General features: G+C 42.6%; 1 protein-coding gene across 1 annotated transcript in view; it reads left to right on the top strand.

Annotated features, from left to right (window-relative positions):
- The window catches only part of igf1rb (insulin-like growth factor 1b receptor), a 136,480-nt gene that overhangs the window by 90,808 nt on the left and 23,861 nt on the right, over positions 1 to 21,811 (top strand). The window contains exons 8-14 of the mRNA XM_045708302.1: positions 10,039 to 10,165; positions 11,212 to 11,447; positions 12,523 to 12,690; positions 13,362 to 13,566; positions 14,376 to 14,665; positions 16,233 to 16,366; positions 17,311 to 17,476. Of these exons, the coding sequence (XP_045564258.1) occupies positions 10,039 to 10,165; positions 11,212 to 11,447; positions 12,523 to 12,690; positions 13,362 to 13,566; positions 14,376 to 14,665; positions 16,233 to 16,366; positions 17,311 to 17,476 (1,326 nt within the window). The remainder of the gene's footprint in view (positions 1 to 10,038; positions 10,166 to 11,211; positions 11,448 to 12,522; positions 12,691 to 13,361; positions 13,567 to 14,375; positions 14,666 to 16,232; positions 16,367 to 17,310; positions 17,477 to 21,811) is intronic.

Below are 21,811 nucleotides of genomic sequence, written 5' to 3'. Positions count from 1 at the left end.
ACAGCTCTAATATACTATACTCTATACTATATAGCTCTAATATACTATACTCTATACTATACAGCTCTAATATACTATACTCTATAATATACTATACAGCTCTAATATACTATACTCTATATTATAATATACAGCTCTAATATACTATACTCTATATTATACAGCTCTAATATACTATACTCTATATTATACAGCTCTAATATACTCTACTCTATACTATACAGCTCTAATATACTCTACTCTATACTATACAGCTCTAATATACTATACTCTATATTATACAGCTCTAATATACTATACTCTATATTATACAGCTCTAATATACTATACTCTATTATACAGCTCTAATATACTATACTCTATACTATACAGCTCTAATATACTATACTCTATACTATACAGCTCTAATATACTATACTCTATACTATACAGCTATAATATACTATACTTTATACTATACAGCTCTAATATACTATACTCTATATTATAATATACTGCTCTAATATACTATACTCTATATTATACTATACAGCTCTAATATACTATACTCTATATTATAATATACTGCTCTAATATACTATACTCTATATTATACTATACAGCTCTAATATACTATACTCTATATTATACTATACAGCTCTAATATACTATACTCTATATTATACTATACAGCTCTAATATACTATACTCTATATTATAATATACTGCTTTAATATACTATACTCTATATTATACTATACTGCTCTAATATACTATACTCTATATTATACTATACAGCTCTAATATACTATACTCTATATTATACTATACAGCTCTAATATACTATACTCTATATTATAATATACTGCTTTAATATACTATACTCTATATTATAATATACAGCTCTAATATACTATACTCTATATTATAATATACAACTCTAATATACTATACTCTATACTATACAGCTCTAATATACTATACTCTATACTATACAGCTCTAATATACTATACTCTATACTATACAGCTCTAATATACTATACTCTATTATAATATACAGCTCTAATATACTATACTCTATATTATACTATACAGCTCTAATATACTATACTCTATACTATACAGCTCTAATATACTATACTCTATATTATGCTATACAGCTCTAATATACTATACTCTATATTATACTCTACAGCTCTACTATACTATACTTTATACTATACAGCTCTAATATACTATACTCTATACTATACAGCTCTAATATACTATATTTTATACTATACAGCTCTAATATACTATTCTTTATACTATACAGCTCTAATATACTATACTCTATACTATACAGCTCTAATATACTATACTCTATACTATACAGCTCTAATATACTATACTCTATACTATACTCTATATTATAATATACAGCTCTAATATACTATACTCTATATTATACTATACAGCTCTAATATACTATACTCTATACTATACAGCTCTGATATACTATACTCTATATTATACTATACTCTATACTATAATATACAGCTCTAATATACTCTATATTATACTATACAGCTCTAATATACTATACTTTATACTATACAGCTCTAATATACTATACTATATACTATACAGCTCTGATATACTATACTCTATATTATACTATTCTCTATATTATACTATACAGCTCTAATATACTATACTTTATACTATACTATACAGCTCTATGATACTATACTTAATATTATACTATACAGCTCTGATACTATACTTGATATTATACTATACAGCTCATATACTATACTTGATATTATACTATACAGCTCTAATATACTTTACTTTATACCATACAGCTCTAATATACTATACTTTATAGCTCTAATATACTCTATTATAATATACAGCTCTAATATACTATACTCTATATTATACTATACAGCTATAATATACTATACAGCTCTAATATACTATACTCTATACTATAATATACAGGTCTAATATACTCTATATTATACTATACAGCTCTAATATACTATACTTTATACTATACAGCTCTAATATACTATACTTTATACTATACAGCTCTGATATACTCTATATTATAATATACAGCTCTAATATACTATACTCTATATTATAATATACAGCTCTAATATACTATACTCTATATTATACTATACAGCTCTAATATACTATACTCTATACTATACAGCTCTGATATACTATACTCTATATTATACTATACTCTATACTATAATATACAGCTCTAATATACTCTATATTATACTATACAGCTCTAATATACTATACTCTATATTATACTATACAGCTCTAATATACTATACTCTATACTATACAGCTCTAATATACTATACTCTATATTATACAGCTCTAATATACTATACTCTATATTATACTATACAGCTCTAATATACTATACTCTATACTATACAGCTCTAATATACTATACTCTATATTATACAGCTCTAATATACTATACTCTATACTATATAGCTCTAATATACTATACTCTATACTATACAGCTCTAATATACTATACTCTATAATATACTATACAGCTCTAATATACTATACTCTATATTATAATATACAGGTCTAATATACTCTATATTATACTATACAGCTCTAATATACTATACTTTATACTATACAGCTCTAATATACTATACTTTATACTATACAGCTCTGATATACTCTATATTATAATATACAGCTCTAATATACTATACTCTATATTATAATATACAGCTCTAATATACTATACTCTATATTATACTATACAGCTCTAATATACTATACTCTATACTATACAGCTCTGATATACTATACTCTATATTATACTATACTCTATACTATAATATACAGCTCTAATATACTCTATATTATACTATACAGCTCTAATATACTATACTCTATATTATACTATACAGCTCTAATATACTATACTCTATACTATACAGCTCTAATATACTATACTCTATATTATACAGCTCTAATATACTATACTCTATATTATACTATACAGCTCTAATATACTATACTCTATACTATACAGCTCTAATATACTATACTCTATATTATACAGCTCTAATATACTATACTCTATACTATATAGCTCTAATATACTATACTCTATACTATACAGCTCTAATATACTATACTCTATAATATACTATACAGCTCTAATATACTATACTCTATATTATAATATACAGCTCTAATATACTATACTCTATATTATACAGCTCTAATATACTATACTCTATATTATACAGCTCTAATATACTCTACTCTATACTATACAGCTCTAATATACTCTACTCTATACTATACAGCTCTAATATACTATACTCTATATTATACAGCTCTAATATACTATACTCTATATTATACAGCTCTAATATACTATACTCTATTATACAGCTCTAATATACTATACTCTATACTATACAGCTCTAATATACTATACTCTATACTATACAGCTCTAATATACTATACTCTATACTATACAGCTATAATATACTATACTTTATACTATACAGCTCTAATATACTATACTCTATATTATAATATACTGCTCTAATATACTATACTCTATATTATACTATACAGCTCTAATATACTATACTCTATATTATAATATACTGCTCTAATATACTATACTCTATATTATACTATACAGCTCTAATATACTATACTCTATATTATACTATACAGCTCTAATATACTATACTCTATATTATACTATACAGCTCTAATATACTATACTCTATATTATAATATACTGCTTTAATATACTATACTCTATATTATACTATACAGCTCTAATATACTATACTCTATATTATACTATACAGCTCTAATATACTATACTCTATAATATACAGCTCTAATATACTATACTCTATACTATACAGCTCTAATATACTATACTCTATACTATACAGCTATAATATACTATACTCTATATTATAATATACTGCTGTAATATACTATACTCTATACAGCTCTAATATACTATACTGTATATTATACTATACAGCTCTGATACTATACTCTATATTATAATATAGAGCTCTAATATACTATACTCTATACTATACAGCTCTGATGTTATACTATACAGCTCTAATATACTATACTCTATACTATACAGCTCTAATATACTATACTCTATATTATATTATACAGCTCTAATATACTATACTCTATACTATACAGCTCTAATATTCTATACTCTATATTATACTATACAGGTCTAATATACTATACTATACAGCTCTAATATACTATACTCTATACTATACAGCTCTAATATACTATACTCTATATTATACTATAATGCTCTAATATACTATACTCTATATTATACAGCTCTAATATACTATACTCTATATTATACAGCTCTAATATACTATACTCTATATTATACTATACTGCTCTAATATACTATACTCTATATTATACAGCTCTAATATACTATACTCTATATTATACAGCTCTAATATACTATACTCTATATTATACTATACAGCTCTAATATACTATACTCTATACTATACAGCTCTAATATACTATACTCTATATTATACAGCTCTAATATACTATACTCTATATTATACTATACAGCTCTAATATACTATACTCTATACTATACAGCTCTAATATACTATACTCTATATTATACAGCTCTAATATACTATACTCTATACTATATAGCTCTAATATACTATACTCTATACTATACAGCTCTAATATACTATACTCTATAATATACTATACAGCTCTAATATACTATACTCTATATTATAATATACTGCTCTAATATACTATACTCTATATTATACAGCTCTAATATACTATACTCTATATTATACAGCTCTAATATACTCTACTCTATACTATACAGCTCTAATATACTCTTCTCTATACAGCTCTAATATACTATACTCTATATTATACAGCTCTAATATACTATACTCTATATTATACAGCTCTAATATACTATACTCTATATTATACAGCTCTAATATACTATGCTCTATACTATACAGCTCTAATATACTATACTCTATATTATACAGCTCTAATATACTATACTCTATACTATACAGCTCTAATATACTATACTCTACATTATACTATACAGCTCTAATATACTATACTCTATTATACTATACAGCTCTAATATACTATACTCTATAATATACTATACAGCTCTAATATACTATACTCTATACTATACAGCTCTAATATACTATACTCTATACTATACAGCTCTAATATACTATACTCTATACTATACAGCTATAATATACTATACTTTATACTATACAGCTCTAATATACTATACTCTATATTATAATATACTGCTCTAATATACTATACTCTATAATATACTATACAGCTCTAATATACTATACTCTATATTATACTATACAGCTCTAATATACTATACTCTATATTATAATATACTGCTCTAATATACTATACTCTATATTATACTATACTGCTCTAATATACTATACTCTATATTATACTATACAGCTCTAATATACTATACTCTATATTATACTATACAGCTCTAATATACTATACTCTATAATATACAGCTCTAATATACTATACTCTATACTATACAGCTCTAATATACTATACTCTATACTATACAGTTCTAATATACTATACTCTATACTATACAGCTATAATATACTATAATTTATACTATACAGCTCTAATATACTATACTCTATATTATAATATACTGCTCTAATATACTATACTCTATATTATAATATACAGCTCTAATATACTATACTCTATATTATAATATACTGCTCTAATATACTATACTCTATATTATATTATACAGCTCTAATATACTATACTCTATATTATAATATACTGCTCTAATATACTATACTCTATATTATACTATACAGCTCTAATATACTATACTCTATATTATAATATACTGCTCTAATATGCTATACTCTATATTATACTATACAGCTCTAAGATACTATACTTTATATTACACCTTTTTAGTTAGCAACATGACAGTACCAGACATTATTCTACAATGTAGAAAATAGTAAAAATAAAAACCCTGGAATGAGCAGGTGTGTCTAAACCTTTGACTGGTACTGCGTGTTTCAGCCATGTCCATTCGTTGAGGGAGGCAGGTAGCCTGGTGGTTAGAGGAGGCAGGATAGACTAGTGGTTAGAGGAGGCAGGATAGACTAGTGGTTAGAGGAGGCAGGATAGACTAGTGGTTAGAGGAGGCGGGAGGGTAGCCTGGTGGTTAGAGGAGGCGGGAGGGTAGCCTGGTGGTTAGAGGAGGCAGGATAGACTAGTGGTTAGAGGAGGCAGGATAGACTAGTGGTTAGAGGAGGCAGGATAGACTAGTGGTTAGAGGAGGCAGGATAGACTAGTGGTTAGAGGAGGCAGGATAGACTAGTGGTTAGAGGAGGCAGGATAGACTAGTGGTTAGAGGAGGCAGGATAGACTAGTGGTTAGAGGAGGCAGGATAGACTAGTGGTTAGAGGAGGCAGGATAGACTAGTGGTTAGAGGAGGCAGGTAGACTAGTGGTTAGAGGAGGCAGGATAGACTAGTGGTTAGAGGAGGCAGGATAGACTAGTGGTTAGAGGAGGCAGGATAGACTAGTGGTTAGAGGAGGCAGGATAGACTAGTGGTTAGAGGAGGCGGGAGGGTAGCCTGGTGGTTAGAGGAGGCGGGAGGGTAGCCTGGTGGTTAGAGGAGGCGGGAGGGTAGCCTGGTGGTTAGAGGAGGCAGGATAGACTAGTGGTTAGAGGAGGCAGGATAGACTAGTGGTTAGAGGAGGCAGGATAGACTAGTGGTTAGAGGAGGCAGGATAGACTAGTGGTTAGAGGAGGCAGGATAGACTAGTGGTTAGAGGAGGCAGGATAGACTAGTGGTTAGAGGAGGCAGGATAGACTAGTGGTTAGAGGAGGCAGGATAGACTAGTGGTTAGAGGAGGCAGGATAGACTAGTGGTTAGAGGAGGCAGGATAGACTAGTGGTTAGAGGAGGCAGGATAGACTAGTGGTTAGAGGAGGCAGGATAGACTAGTGGTTAGAGGAGGCAGGATAGACTAGTGGTTAGAGGAGGCGGGAGGGTAGCCTGGTGGTTAGAGGAGGCAGGATAGACTAGTGGTTAGAGGAGGCAGGTAGACTAGTGGTTAGAGGAGGCAGGTAGACTAGTGGTTAGAGGAGGCAGGATAGACTAGTGGTTAGAGGAGGCAGGATAGACTAGTGGTTAGAGGAGGCAGGATAGACTAGTGGTTAGAGGAGGCGGGAGGGTAGCCTGGTGGTTAGAGGAGGCAGGATAGACTAGTGGTTAGAGGAGGCAGGATAGACTAGTGGTTAGAGGAGGCAGGATAGACTAGTGGTTAGAGGAGGCGGGAGGGTAGCCTGGTGGTTAGAGGAGGCAGGATAGACTAGTGGTTAGAGGAGGCAGGATAGACTAGTGGTTAGAGGAGGCGGGAGGGTAGCCTGGTGGTTAGAGGAGGCGGGAGGGTAGCCTGGTGGTTAGAGGAGGCGGGAGGGTAGCCTGGTGGTTAGAGGAGGCGGGAGGGTAGCCGGGTGGTTAGAGGAGGCAGGAGGGTAGCCGGGTGGTTAGAGGAGGCGGGAGGGTAGCCTGGTGGTTAGAGGAGGCGGGAGGGTAGCCTGGTGGTTAGAGGAGGCGGGAGGGTAGCCTGGTGGTTAGAGGAGGCGGGAGGGTAGCCTGGTGGTTAGAGGAGGCAGGATAGACTAGTGGTTAGAGGAGGCAGGTAGACTAGTGGTTAGAGGAGGCAGGATAGACTAGTGGTTAGAGGAGGCAGGATAGACTAGTGGTTAGAGGAGGCAGGATAGACTAGTGGTTAGAGGAGGCAGGATAGACTAGTGGTTAGAGGAGGCAGGTAGACTAGTGGTTAGAGGAGGCAGGATAGACTAGTGGTTAGAGGAGGCAGGATAGACTAGTGGTTAGAGGAGGCAGGATAGACTAGTGGTTAGAGGAGGCAGGATAGACTAGTGGTTAGAGGAGGCAGGATAGACTAGTGGTTAGAGGAGGCGGGAGGGTAGCCTGGTGGTTAGAGGAGGCGGGAGGGTAGCCTGGTGGTTAGAGGAGGCGGGAGGGTAGCCTGGTGGTTAGAGGAGGCAGGATAGACTAGTGGTTAGAGGAGGCAGGATAGACTAGTGGTTAGAGGAGGCAGGATAGACTAGTGGTTAGAGGAGGCAGGATAGACTAGTGGTTAGAGGAGGCAGGATAGACTAGTGGTTAGAGGAGGCAGGATAGACTAGTGGTTAGAGGAGGCAGGATAGACTAGTGGTTAGAGGAGGCAGGATAGACTAGTGGTTAGAGGAGGCAGGATAGACTAGTGGTTAGAGGAGGCAGGATAGACTAGTGGTTAGAGGAGGCAGGATAGACTAGTGGTTAGAGGAGGCAGGATAGACTAGTGGTTAGAGGAGGCAGGATAGACTAGTGGTTAGAGGAGGCGGGAGGGTAGCCTGGTGGTTAGAGGAGGCAGGATAGACTAGTGGTTAGAGGAGGCAGGTAGACTAGTGGTTAGAGGAGGCAGGTAGACTAGTGGTTAGAGGAGGCAGGATAGACTAGTGGTTAGAGGAGGCAGGATAGACTAGTGGTTAGAGGAGGCAGGATAGACTAGTGGTTAGAGGAGGCGGGAGGGTAGCCTGGTGGTTAGAGGAGGCAGGATAGACTAGTGGTTAGAGGAGGCAGGATAGACTAGTGGTTAGAGGAGGCAGGATAGACTAGTGGTTAGAGGAGGCGGGAGGGTAGCCTGGTGGTTAGAGGAGGCAGGATAGACTAGTGGTTAGAGGAGGCAGGATAGACTAGTGGTTAGAGGAGGCGGGAGGGTAGCCTGGTGGTTAGAGGAGGCGGGAGGGTAGCCTGGTGGTTAGAGGAGGCGGGAGGGTAGCCTGGTGGTTAGAGGAGGCGGGAGGGTAGCCGGGTGGTTAGAGGAGGCAGGAGGGTAGCCGGGTGGTTAGAGGAGGCGGGAGGGTAGCCTGGTGGTTAGAGGAGGCGGGAGGGTAGCCTGGTGGTTAGAGGAGGCGGGAGGGTAGCCTGGTGGTTAGAGGAGGCAGGATAGACTAGTGGTTAGAGGAGGCAGGATAGACTAGTGGTTAGAGGAGGCAGGTAGACTAGTGGTTAGAGGAGGCAGGATAGACTAGTGGTTAGAGGAGGCGGGAGGGTAGCCTGGTGGTTAGAGGAGGCGGGCGGGTAGCCTGGTGGTTAGAGGAGGCGGGAGGGTAGCCTGGTGGTTAGAGGAGGCGGGCAGGTAGCCTGGTGGTTAGAGGAGGCGGGAGGGTAGCCTGGTGGTTAGAGGAGGCGGGCTGGTAGCCTGGTGGTTAGAGGAGGCGGGCTGGTAGCCTGGTGGTTAGAGGAGGCGGGAGGGTAGCCTGGTGGTTAGAGGAGGCGGGAGGGTAGCCTGGTGGTTAGAGGAGGCGGGAGGGTAGCCTGGTGGTTAGAGGAGGCGGGAGGGTAGCCTGGTGGTTAGAGGAGGCGGGAGGGTAGCCTGGTGGTTAGAGGAGGCGGGAGGGTAGCCTGGTGGTTAGAGGAGGCGGGAGGGTAGCCTGGTGGTTAGAGGAGGCGGGAGGGTAGCCTAGTGGTTAGAGGAGGCGGGAGGGTAGCCTGGTGGTTAGAGGAGGCGGGAGGGTAGCCTGGTGGTTAGAGGAGGCGGGAGGGTAGCCTGGTGGTTAGAGGAGGCGGGAGGGTAGCCTGGTGGTTAGAGGAGGCGGGAGGGTAGCCTGGTGGTTAGAGGAGGCGGGAGGGTAGCCTGGTGGTTAGAGGAGGCGGGAGGGTAGCCTGGTGGTTAGAGGAGGCGGGAGGGTAGCCTGGTGGTTAGAGGAGGCGGGAGGGTAGCCTCCCCTCTAACCGGTTGTATTCACCAGGTGAGCTGACTGTGATTGGTTGTGTTCTCCAGGTGAGCGGACTGTGATTGGTTGTGTTCTCCAGGTGAGCTGATCAGTGTGATTGGTTGTGTTCTCCAGGTGAGCTGACTGTGATTGGTTGTGTTCTCCAGGTGAGAGTACGGTCCTGCAGTTCAAGTCCAACAGTACTATGTCTAACCGGATCAAACTGACCTGGCAGCGCTACAGACCTCCAGACTATAGAGACCTCATCTCCTTCATACTGTACTACAAGGAGGCGTAAGTTACTCTGCCATCAGTCTGTCTGTACTTCCTCTCTATAACCCGTCAGTCTGTCTCTCCTTCCTCTCCTTCCTCTCTATAACCCATCAGTCTGTCTCCTTCCTCTAACCCGTCAGTCTCTCTCTCCTTCCTCTCCTTCCTCTAACCCGTCAGTCTGTCTCTCCTTCCTCTAACCCGTCAGTCTGTCTCTACTTCCTCTCCTTCCTCTAACCCGTTAGTCTGTCTCTACTTCCTCTCCTTCCTCTAACCCGTCAGTCTGTCTCTACTTCCTCTCCTTCCTCTAACCCATCAGTCTGTCTCTACTTCCTCTCCTTCCTCTAACCCATCAGTCTCTCTCCTTCCTCTAACCCATCAGTCTGTCTCCTTCCTCTAACCCGTCAGTCTCTCTCCTTCCTCTAACCCATCAGTCTGTCTCCTTCCTCTAACCCATCAGTCTGTCTCTACTTCCTCTCCTTCCTCTAACCCATCAGTCTGTCTCTACTTCCTCTGTATCCTCTAACCCGTCAGTCTCTCTCTCCTTCCTCTAACTCGTCAGTCTCTCTCTCCTTCCTCTAACCCATCAGTCTCTCTCCTTCCTCTAACCCATCAGTCTCTCTCTCCTTCCTCTAACCCATCAGTCTGTCTCTACTTCCTCTCCTTCCTCTAACCCATCAGTCTCTCTCTCCTTCCTCTAACCCATCAGTCTCTCTCTCCTTCCTCTCCTTCCTCTAACCCATCAGTCTCTCTCTCCTTCCTCTAACCCATCAGTCTGTCTCCTTCCTCTAACCCATCAGTCTGTCTCCTTCCTCTCTATAACCCATCAGTCTCTCTCTCTCCTTCCTCTCCTTCCTCTAACCCATCAGTCTCTCTCTCCTTCCTCTAACCCATCAGTCTCTCTCTCCTTCCTCTAACCCATCAGTCTCTCTCTCCTTCCTCTCTATAACCCATCAGTCTCTCTCTCTCCTTCCACTAACCCATCACTCTCTCTCCTTCCTCTCTATAACCCATCAGTCTCTCTCTCCTTCCTCTCCTTCCTCTAACCCGTCAGTCTGTCTCTCCTCCAGGGCGTACCAGAACACCACAGAGTTTGACGGCCTGGATGGTTGTGGTTCTAACAGTTGGAACATGGTGGATGTGGACCTTCCCCAGGAGAAGAGTTCTGACCCGGGGGTTCTGCTGTCCCCTCTCAAGCCCTGGACCCAGTACGCCATCTACGTCAAGGCCATCACTCTGGTGGTAGCGGACAGACACATCATGGGAGCCAAGAGTGAAGTGGTTTACATCAGAACCAGCCCCTCAGGTAAAGGACAGGGGTGGAGGGGGTTAGGGTGGAGGGTGTAGGGGGTTAGGGGGTAGGGGTTAGGGTGGAGGGGGTTAGGGTGGAGGGTGTAGGGGGTTAGGGTGTAGGGGTTAGGGGTGTAGGGGTTAGGGGTTAGGGTGGAGGGTGTAGAGGTGGAGGGGGTTAGGGTGGAGGGGGTTAGGGTGGAGAGGGGGAGGGGGTTAGGGTGGAGGGGTTAGGGTGTAGAGGTGGAGGGGGTTAGGGTGTGATGTAATATCTGTTTCCTGTAGAGCCGTCCATGCCCCTGGATGTGATGTAATATCTGTTTCCTGTAGAGCCGTCCATGCCCCTGGATGTGATGTGATATCTGTTTCCTGTAGAGCCGTCCATGCCCCTGGATGTGATGTAATATCTGTTTCCTGTAGAGCCGTCCATGCCCCTGGATGTGATGTAATATCTGTTTCCTGTAGAGCCGTCCATGCCCCTGGATGTGATGTGATATCTGTTTCCTGTAGAGCCGTCCATGCCCCTGGATGTGATGTAATATTGTTTCCTGTAGAGCCGTCCATGCCCCTGGATGTGATGTAATATCTGTTTCCTGTAGAGCCGTCCATGCCCCTGGATGTGATGTAATATGTTTCCTGTAGAGCCGTCCATGCCCCTGGATGTGATGTAATATTGTTTCCTGTAGAGCCGTCAATGCCCCTGGATGTGATGTAATATCTGTTTCCTGTAGAGCCGTCAATGCCCCTGGATGTGATGTAATATCTGTTTCCTGTAGAGCAGTCCATGCCCCTGGATGTGATGTAATATCTGTTTCCTGTAGAGCCGTCCATGCCCCTGGATGTGATGTAATATCTGTTTCCTGTAGAGCCGTCCATGCCCCTGGATGTGATGTAATATCTGTTTCCTGTAGAGCCGTCCATGCCCCTGGATGTGATGTAATATCTGTTTCCTGTAGAGCCGTCCATGCCCCTGGATGTGATGTAATATCTGTTTCCTGTAGAGCCGTCCATGCCCCTGGATGTGATGTAATATCTGTTTCCTGTAGAGCCGTCCATGCCCCTGGATGTGATGTAATATCTGTTTCCTGTAGAGCCGTCCATGCCCCTGGATGTGAGAACGTACTCTAACTCCCAGACCAGCCTGGTGGTCCGCTGGTCTCCTCCTGCCTTCCCCAACGGGAACCAGACCTACTACCTGGTCCGCTGGCAGCAACAGGCTGAAGACCGAGAGCTGTACCAGCACAACTACTGTTCTAAAGGTTAGTACCCTGACCGCTCCGCCCTGACCGCTCTACCCTGACCCCTCCGCCCTGACCCCTGACCGCTCCACCCCTCCACCCTGACCCCTCCGCCCTGACCCCTCCGCCCTGACCCCTGACCGCTCCACCCCTCTACCCTGACCCCTCCGCCCTGACCCCTGACCGCTCCACCCCTCCACCCTGACCCCTCCGCCCTGACCCCTCCGCCCTGACCCCTCCGCCCTGACCGCTCCACCCCTCCACCCTGACCCCCTCCACCCTGACCCCCTCCACCCTGACCCCTCCCCTGACCCCTCCACCCCTCCACCCTGACCGCTCCACCCTGACACCTCCCCTGACCCCTCCGCCCTGACCCCTGACCGCTCCACCCCTCCACCCTGACCCCTCCGCCCTGACCCCTCCGCCCTGACCCCTCCGCCCTGACCGCTCCACCCCTCCACCCTGACCCCCTCCACCCTGACCCCTCCCCTGACCCCTCCACCCCTCCACCCTGACCGCTCCACCCTGACACCTCCCCTGACCCCTCCACCCTGACCGCTCCACCCTGACACCTCCCCTGACCCCTCCACCCTGACCCCTCCACCCCTCCACCCTGACCGCTCCACCCTGACACCTCCCCTGACCCCTCCACCCTGACCCCTCCACCCTGACCGCTCCTCTCCTCTCCTCAGAACTGAAGGTCCCGGTCCGTATAGCTGCTACAGGGTGGACTGACATGGAGGAGGACCTGAAGCCTCCTAAACCAGAGGTTGGTGTGGGGGACAAGCCGTGCTGTCCCTGTCCTAAATCTGTCGTGGACCTGGAGGCGGAGGCTGCCGACGCTTCCTACAGGAAAGTCTTCGAGAACTTCTTACACAACTCTATCTTTACCCCCAGGTAAGCAGATCACAGGCCGTAACACACACACACACACACCCCTACCTGGGGATGATCCAGCAGAACACAACCAGAACCTTCTGAAATGGAAACCAATATGAGCAGCAGTCTTGTTGGACATTTATACTGAACCAAAATATAAACACAACATGTAAAGTGTTGGTCCCATGTTTAATGAGCTGAAATAAAAAGATCGGGGGGACGGACGGCCCGTCTCGGGGCCGGGGGGGACGGACGGCCCGTCTCGGGGCGGGGGACGGACGGCCCGTCTCGGGGCGGGGGGACGGACGGCCCGTCTCGGGGCGGGGGACGGACGGCCCGTCCTGGGGCGGGGCGACGGACGGCCCGTCTCGAGGGCGGGGCGACGGACGGCCCGTCTCGGGCGGGGGACGGACGGCCCGTCTCGGGGCGGGGGCGACGGACGGCCCGTCTCGGGGCGGGGCGACGGACGGCCCGTCTCGGGGCGGGGGGACGGACGGCCCGTCTCGGGGGCCGGGGCGACGGACGGCCCGTCTCGGGGCCGGGGGGGACGGACGGCCCGTCTCGGGGGCGGGGGGTCTGGCTGGAAATGTAGAGGAGTCCGTCTGGAATAGTCATGGACCACATTCAGAGGAGATGAAGCAACAGGACTGACTGGATCAATGTAATAGAGGGAGATTCTAACTGAACAATCGTCTGCTGAACATCAAGGCCGTGTTGACCATTGAAAGGATTCCACCACAGGGTATTTGTTGACTAGTGTATTATAGTGTTTGGACGACTGTGATTGTCACTCCCACATCCCTCTGCTCTCTCTCCCTCTCCTCCAGACCTCCAGACCGGCGCCGTCGAGATCTATTTGGCGTGGCTAACCGTACCGTCCACCGCGGTGTCACCACCTACCCTAACGCCACGTCGCCTGACCTTTGGGCCAACGCTACGGAGGCCGAGTTAGCGGACAGGGAGTATGACTTCGTAGAGTCGGCAGTCAGCGAGCGGGAGCTCCAGATATCTGGTCTGCAGCCGTTCACGGTTTACCGGATCGACATCCACGCCTGTAACCAACAGGTGAAACGCTGCAGCGCTGCAGAGTTCATCTTCTCCAGGACCAAACCTGCAGGTCAGAACTAAACATTTCCCATAGTGAGTTAAGTTACTCAGCGCTGCAGAGTTCATCTTCTCCAGGACCAAACCTGCAGGTCAGAACTAAACATTTCCCATAGTGAGTTAAGTTACTCAGCGCTGCAGGACCAGTTAGAAAGGTAACTTCGATCAACTCAGAGTTCAACTCGGGATAACTGATCATACGAAAGTGGCTCAACTTTTAGCCAGGTACATTTCTATGGCAACCAATCATTCAGAACTAACCTGCAGGCTAACTCAGGGCTAACTCAGGGCTAACTCCACTATCCTGCATTCAGAACTAACCTGGTCCAGGGCAGGCTAACTGAGGGCTAACTCAGGGCTAACTCCACTATCCTGCATTCAGAACTAACCTGGTCCAGGGCAGGCTAACTCGGGGCTAACTCGGGGCTAACTCGGGGCTAACTCGGGGCTAACTCGGGGCTAACTCGGGGCTAACTCGGGGCTAACTCCACTATCCTGCATTCAGAATTAACCTGTGTACACATGCTGCTGTTCCTCCTGTGTTCTTCCCCCCTCTGCTCTGTGTACACATGCTGCTGTTCCTCCTGTGTTCTTCCCCCCTCTGCTCTGTGTACACATGCTGCTGTTCCTCCTGTGTTCTTCCCCCCTCTGCTCTGTGTACACATGCTGCTGTTCCTCCTGTGTTCTTCCCCCCTCTGCTCTGTGTACACATGCTGCTGTTCCTCCTGTGTTCTTCCCCCCTCTGCTCTGTGTAAATGTCCAGACACGTGAAACTTAGCGCCCAGTGGAACTTCAGTATGACTTTAATACAGTAATTTTATGGACGGGAGCGGGGAAAGAGCTTGGTGATCGTGTAAGACTGCATTAAGGATATGTAGTAACGGCTATATCAGCCTATTTCGCTGAATTTGCGAGGTTACGTTTCACACATTTTTTTTCTTTTGGTTTTCGGTAAAAATGAAAATGTGGCACTGACTCGCCCACACATGGATCGGTGTTTTCAGCATTGTCTCAATGAGGAGTCGGGCGTTGGGCTGGAGTTCGCTGGTAGGGGGACGAGCAATATCCACAGCCGTAGTACGGATGAAGCCTGAGAGAGAATGTGAAGCTGGTTAACTGAAGCTGTTTAACTGAAGCTGTTTAACTGAAGCTGGTTAACTGAAGCTGGTTAAGTTTATTAAAGCGTGAATAGATTTAGCTTGCTTCATAGTAAACCCCTTAGGAATGTGAAGCTAACTGAAGCTGGTTAACTGAAGCTGGTTAACTTTATTAAAGCCTGAATAGATTTAGCTTGCTTCATAGTAAACCCCTTAGGAATGTGAAGCTGGTTAACTGAAGCTGGTTAACTGAAGCTGGTGAACTGATGCTGGTTAACTTTATTAAAGCGTGAATAGATTTAGCTTGCTTCATAGTAAACCCCTTAGGAATGTGAAGCTGGTTAACTGAAGCTGGTTAACTGAAGCTGGTGAACTGATGCTGGTTAACTTTATTAAAGCGTGAATAGATTTAGCTTGCTTCATAGTAAAACCCCTCTGGTGTTGTCTGTATGTAACATGCTGTGTAATGCCTCGTACCTACAGAGAAGGCAGATGACATCCCAGGCCCAGTGATCTGGACCGGAGAGGATGATTCTGTGTTCCTCCGCTGGCCTGAACCCTCGTCCCCCAACGCACTCATCCTCATGTACGAGATCAAGTTCAGACTGGGCACTGAGGTAAGATACACCTCTCCACTGTTCCCTTCTCCACGGCGGTGAGGATGATAGCTGATAAGTTGACATATTGTATGGAGGGTTTAACCCAGTGATGTTGGTGTGATGCAGGACGGCTGCTCAGAGCTAGCTAACTACCTGCAGTAGTCAGTCTAACCCAGTAATGTTGGTGTGATGCAGGACAGCTGCTCAGAGCTAGCTAGCTACCTGCAGTAGTCAGTCTAACCCAGTAATGCAGGACAGCTGCTCAGAGCTAGCTAACTACCTGCAGTAGTCAGTCTAACCCAGTAATGCAGGACAGCTGCTCAGAGCTAGCTAACTACCTGCAGTAGTCAGTCTAACCCAGTAATGTTGGTGTGATGCAGGACGGCTGCTCAGAGCTAGCTAACTACCTGCAGTAGTCAGTCTAACCCAGTAATGCAGGACAGCTGCTCAGAGCTAGCTAACTACCTGCAGTAGTCAGTCTAACCCAGTAATGTTGGTGTGATGCAGGACGGCTGCTCAGAGCTAGCTAACTACCTGCAGTAGTCAGTCTAACCCAGTAATGTTGGTGTGATGCAGGACGGCTGCACAGAGCTAGCTAGCTACCTGCAGTAGTCAGTCTAACCCAGTAATGTTGGTGTGATGCAGGACAGCTGCTCAGAGCTAGCTAGCTACCTGCAGTAGTCAGTCTAACCCAGTAATGTTGGTGTGATGCAGGACAGCTGCTCAGAGCTAGCTAACTACCTGCTGTAGTCAGTCTAACCCAGTAATGTTGGTGTGATGCAGGACAGCTGCTCAGAGCTAGCTAACTACCTGCAGTAGTCAGTCTAACCCAGTAATGCAGGACGGCTGCTCAGAGCTAGCTAGCTACCTGCAGTAGTCTAACCCAGAGCTAGCTAGCTAACTACCTGCATCCGTGTTGTAGAAGCAGTAGTCTAACAGCGTGTTTTCTCTTGTCTGTCCAGTCAGAGAAGCACGAGTGTGTCTCTCGCCAGCTGTACAGAGAGCAGCGCGGCGCCAGGCTCAATAACCTGGGACCTGGTAACTACTCTGCACGGGTCAGAGCCACCTCCCTGGCTGGCAACGGATCCTGGACTGAACCCGTCTCCTTCTATGTGGTACAGGCCCAGCGTAAGATATATATTATCATCCACTATTCAACACTACAATCACTCTGTCTCTCATGGAATACCTTATCACATGTTAATACCAGGGTATGGAATACCTTATCACATGTTAATACCAGTCTGTATGGAATACCTTATCACATGTTAATACCAGGGTATGGAATACCTTATCACATGTTAATACCAGTCTGTATGGAATACCTTATCACATGTTAATACCAGGGTATGGAATACCTTATCACATGTTAATACCAGGGTATGGAATACCTTATCACATGTTAATACCAGTCTGTATGGAATACCTTATCACATGTTAACACCAGTCTGTATGGAATACCTTATCACATGTTAATACCAGGGTATGGAATACCTTATCACATGTTAATACCAGTCTGTATGGAATACCTTATCACATGTTAATACCAGTCTGTATGGAATACATTATCACATGTTAATACCAGTCTGTATGGAATACCTTATCACATGTTAATACCAGTCTGTATGGAATACATTATCACATGTTAATACCAGTCTGTATGGAATACATTATCACATGTTAATACCAGTCTGTATGGAATACCTTATCACATGTTAATACCAGTCTGTATGGAATACCTTATCACATGTTAATACCAGTCTGTATGGAATACATTATCACATGTTAATACCAGGGTATGGAATACCTTATCACATGTTAATACCAGGGTATGGAATACCTTATCACATGTTAATACCAGTCTGTATGGAATACCTTATCACATGTTAATACCAGTCTGTATGGAATACCTTATCACATGTTAATACCAGGGTATGGAATACCTTATCACATGTTAATACCAGGGTATGGAATACCTTATCACATGTTAATACCAGTCTGTATGGAATACCTTATCACATGTTAATACCAGTCTGTATGGAATACCTTATCACATGTTAATACCAGGGTATGGAATACCTTATCACATGTTAATACCAGTCTGTATGGAATACCTTATCACATGTTAATACCAGGGTATGGAATACCTTATCACATGTTAATACCAGGGTATGGAATACCTTATCACATGTTAATACCAGGGTATGGAATACCTTATCACATGTTAATACCAGTCTGTATGGAATACCTTATCACATGTTAATACCAGTCTGTATGGAATACCTTATCACATGTTAATACCAGTCTGTATGGAATACATTATCACATGTTAATACCAGTCTGTATGGAATACCTTATCACATGTTAATACCAGTCTGTATGGAATACATTATCACATGTTAATACCAGTCTGTATGGAATACATTATCACATGTTAATACCAGTCTGTATGGAATACCTTATCACATGTTAATACCAGTCTGTATGGAATACCTTATCACATGTTAATACCAGTCTGTATGGAATACATTATCACATGTTAATACCAGTCTGTATGGAATACATTATCACATGTTAATACCAGGGTATGGAATACCTTATCACATGTTAATACCAGTCTGTATGGAATACCTTATCACATGTTAATACCAGTCTGTATGGAATACCTTATCACATGTTAATACCAGTCTGTATGGAATACCTTATCACATGTTAATACCAGTCTGTATGGAATACCTTATCACATGTTAATACCAGTCTGTATGGAATACCTTATCACATGTTAATACCAGTCTGTATGGAATACCTTATCACATGTTAATACCAGTCTGTATGGAATACCTTATCACATGTTAATACCAGTCTGTATGGAATACCTTATCACATGTTAATACCAGGGTATGGAATACCTTATCACATGTTAATACCAGGGTATGGAATACCTTATCACATGTTAATACCAGTCTGTATGGAATACCTTATCACATGTTAATACCAGGGTATGGAATACCTTATCACATGTTAATACCAGTCTGTATGGAATACCTTATCACATGTTAATACCAGGGTATGGAATACCTTATCACATGTTAATACCAGGGTATGGAATACCTTATCACATGTTAATACCAGGGTATGGAATACCTTATCACATGTTAATACCAGGGTATGGAATACCTTATCACATGTTAATACCAGTCTGTATGGAATACCTTATCACATGTTAATACCAGTCTGTATGGAATACCTTATCACATGTTAATACCAGTCTGTATGGAATACCTTATCACATGTTAATACCAGGGTATGGAATACCTTATCACATGTTAATACCAGTCTGTATGGAATACCTTATCACATGTCTTATCCACACTATTTAATGTGTACCCTGGTCCACCAGTGTAATACTGTATTTAATGTGTATCCTGGTCCACCAGTGTAATACTGTATTTAATGTGTATCCTGGTCCACCAGTGTAATACTGTATTTAATGTGTTACCTGGTCCACCAGTGTAATACTGTATTTAATGTGTATCCTGGTCCACCAGTGTAATACTGTATTTAATGTGTATCCTGGTCCACCAGTGTAATACTGTATTTAATGTGTACCCTGGTCCACCAGTGTAATACTGTATTTAATGTGTACCCTGGTCCACCAGTGTAATACTGTATTTAATGTGTACCCTGGTCCACCAGTGTAATACTGTATTTAATGTGTATCCTGGTCCACCAGTGTAATACTGTATTTAATGTGTACCCTGGTCCACCAGTGTAATACTGTATTTAATGTGTACCCTGGTCCGCCAGTGTAATACTGTATTTAATGTGTACCCTGGTCCACCAGTGTAATACTGTATTTAATGTGTACCCTGGTCCACCAGTGTAATACTGTATTTAATGTGTACCCTGGTCCACCAGTGTAATACTGTATTTAATGTGTACCCTGGTCCGCCAGTGTAATACTGTATTTAATGTGTACCCTGGTCCACCAGTGTAATACTGTATTTAATGTGTATCCTGGTCCACCAGTGTAATACTGTATTTAATGTGTATCCTGGTCCACCAGTGTAATACTGTATTTAATGTGTTACCTGGTCCACCAGTGTAATACTGTATTTAATGTGTATCCTGGTCCACCAGTGTAATACTGTATTTAATGTGTATCCTGGTCCACCAGTGTAATACTGTATTTAATGTGTATCCTGGTCCACCAGTGTAATACTGTATTTAATGTGTACCCTGGTCCACCAGTGTAATACTGTATTTAATGTGTACCCTGGTCCACCAGTGTAATACTGTATTTAATGTGTATCCTGGTCCACCAGTGTAATACTGTATTTAATGTGTATCCTGGTCCACCAGTGTAATACTGTATTTAATGTGTACCCTGGTCCACCAGTGTAATACTGTATTTAATGTGTACCCTGGTCCGCCAGTGTAATACTGTATTTAATGTGTACCCTGGTCCGCCAGTGTAATACTGTATTTAATGTGTATCCTGGTCCGCCAGTGTAATACTGTATTTAATGTGTACCCTGGTCCACCAGTGTAATACTGTATTTAATGTGTATCCTGGTCCACCAGTGTAATACTGTATTTAATGTGTACCCTGGTCCACCAGTGTAATACTGTATTTAATGTGTATCCTGGTCCACCAGTGTAATACTGTATTTAATGTGTACCCTGGTCCACCAGTGTAATACTGTATTTAATGTGTACCCTGGTCCACCAGTGTAATACTGTATTTAATGTGTATCCTGGTCCACCAGTGTAATACTGTATTTAATGTGTATCCTGGTCCACCAGTGTAATACTGTATTTAATGTGTACCCTGGTCCACCAGTGTAATACTGTATTTAATGTGTACCCTGGTCCACCAGTGTAATACTGTATTTAATGTGTACCCTGGTCCACCAGTGTAATACTGTATTTAATGTGTATCCTGGTCCACCAGTGTAATACTGTATTTAATGTGTACCCTGGTCCACCAGTGTAATACTGTATTTAATGTGTACCCTGGTCCACCAGTGTAATACTGTATTTAATGTGTACCCTGGTCCGCCAGTGTAATACTGTATTTAATGTGTACCCTGGTCCACCAGTGTAATACTGTATTTAATGTGTACCCTGGTCCACCAGTGTAATACTGTATTTAATGTGTACCCTGGTCCACCAGTGTAATACTGTATTTAATGTGTACCCTGGTCCACCAGTGTAATACTGTATTTAATGTGTACCCTGGTCCACCAGTGTAATACTGTATTTAATGTGTACCCTGGTCCACCAGTGTAATACTGTATTTAATGTGTACCCTGGTCCACCAGTGTAATACTGTATTTAATGTGTACCCTGGTCCACCAGTGTAATACTGTATTTAATGTGTACCCTGGTCCACCAGTGTAATACTGTATTTAATGTGTACCCTGGTCCACCAGTGTAATACTGTATTTAATGTGTACCCTG

This window comes from Salmo salar, chromosome ssa26, assembly GCF_905237065.1.
Source record: "Salmo salar chromosome ssa26, Ssal_v3.1, whole genome shotgun sequence".
Taxonomy (NCBI): Eukaryota; Metazoa; Chordata; class Actinopteri; order Salmoniformes; family Salmonidae; genus Salmo; species Salmo salar.
This window is presented reverse-complemented; position numbering and strand designations above follow the sequence as displayed.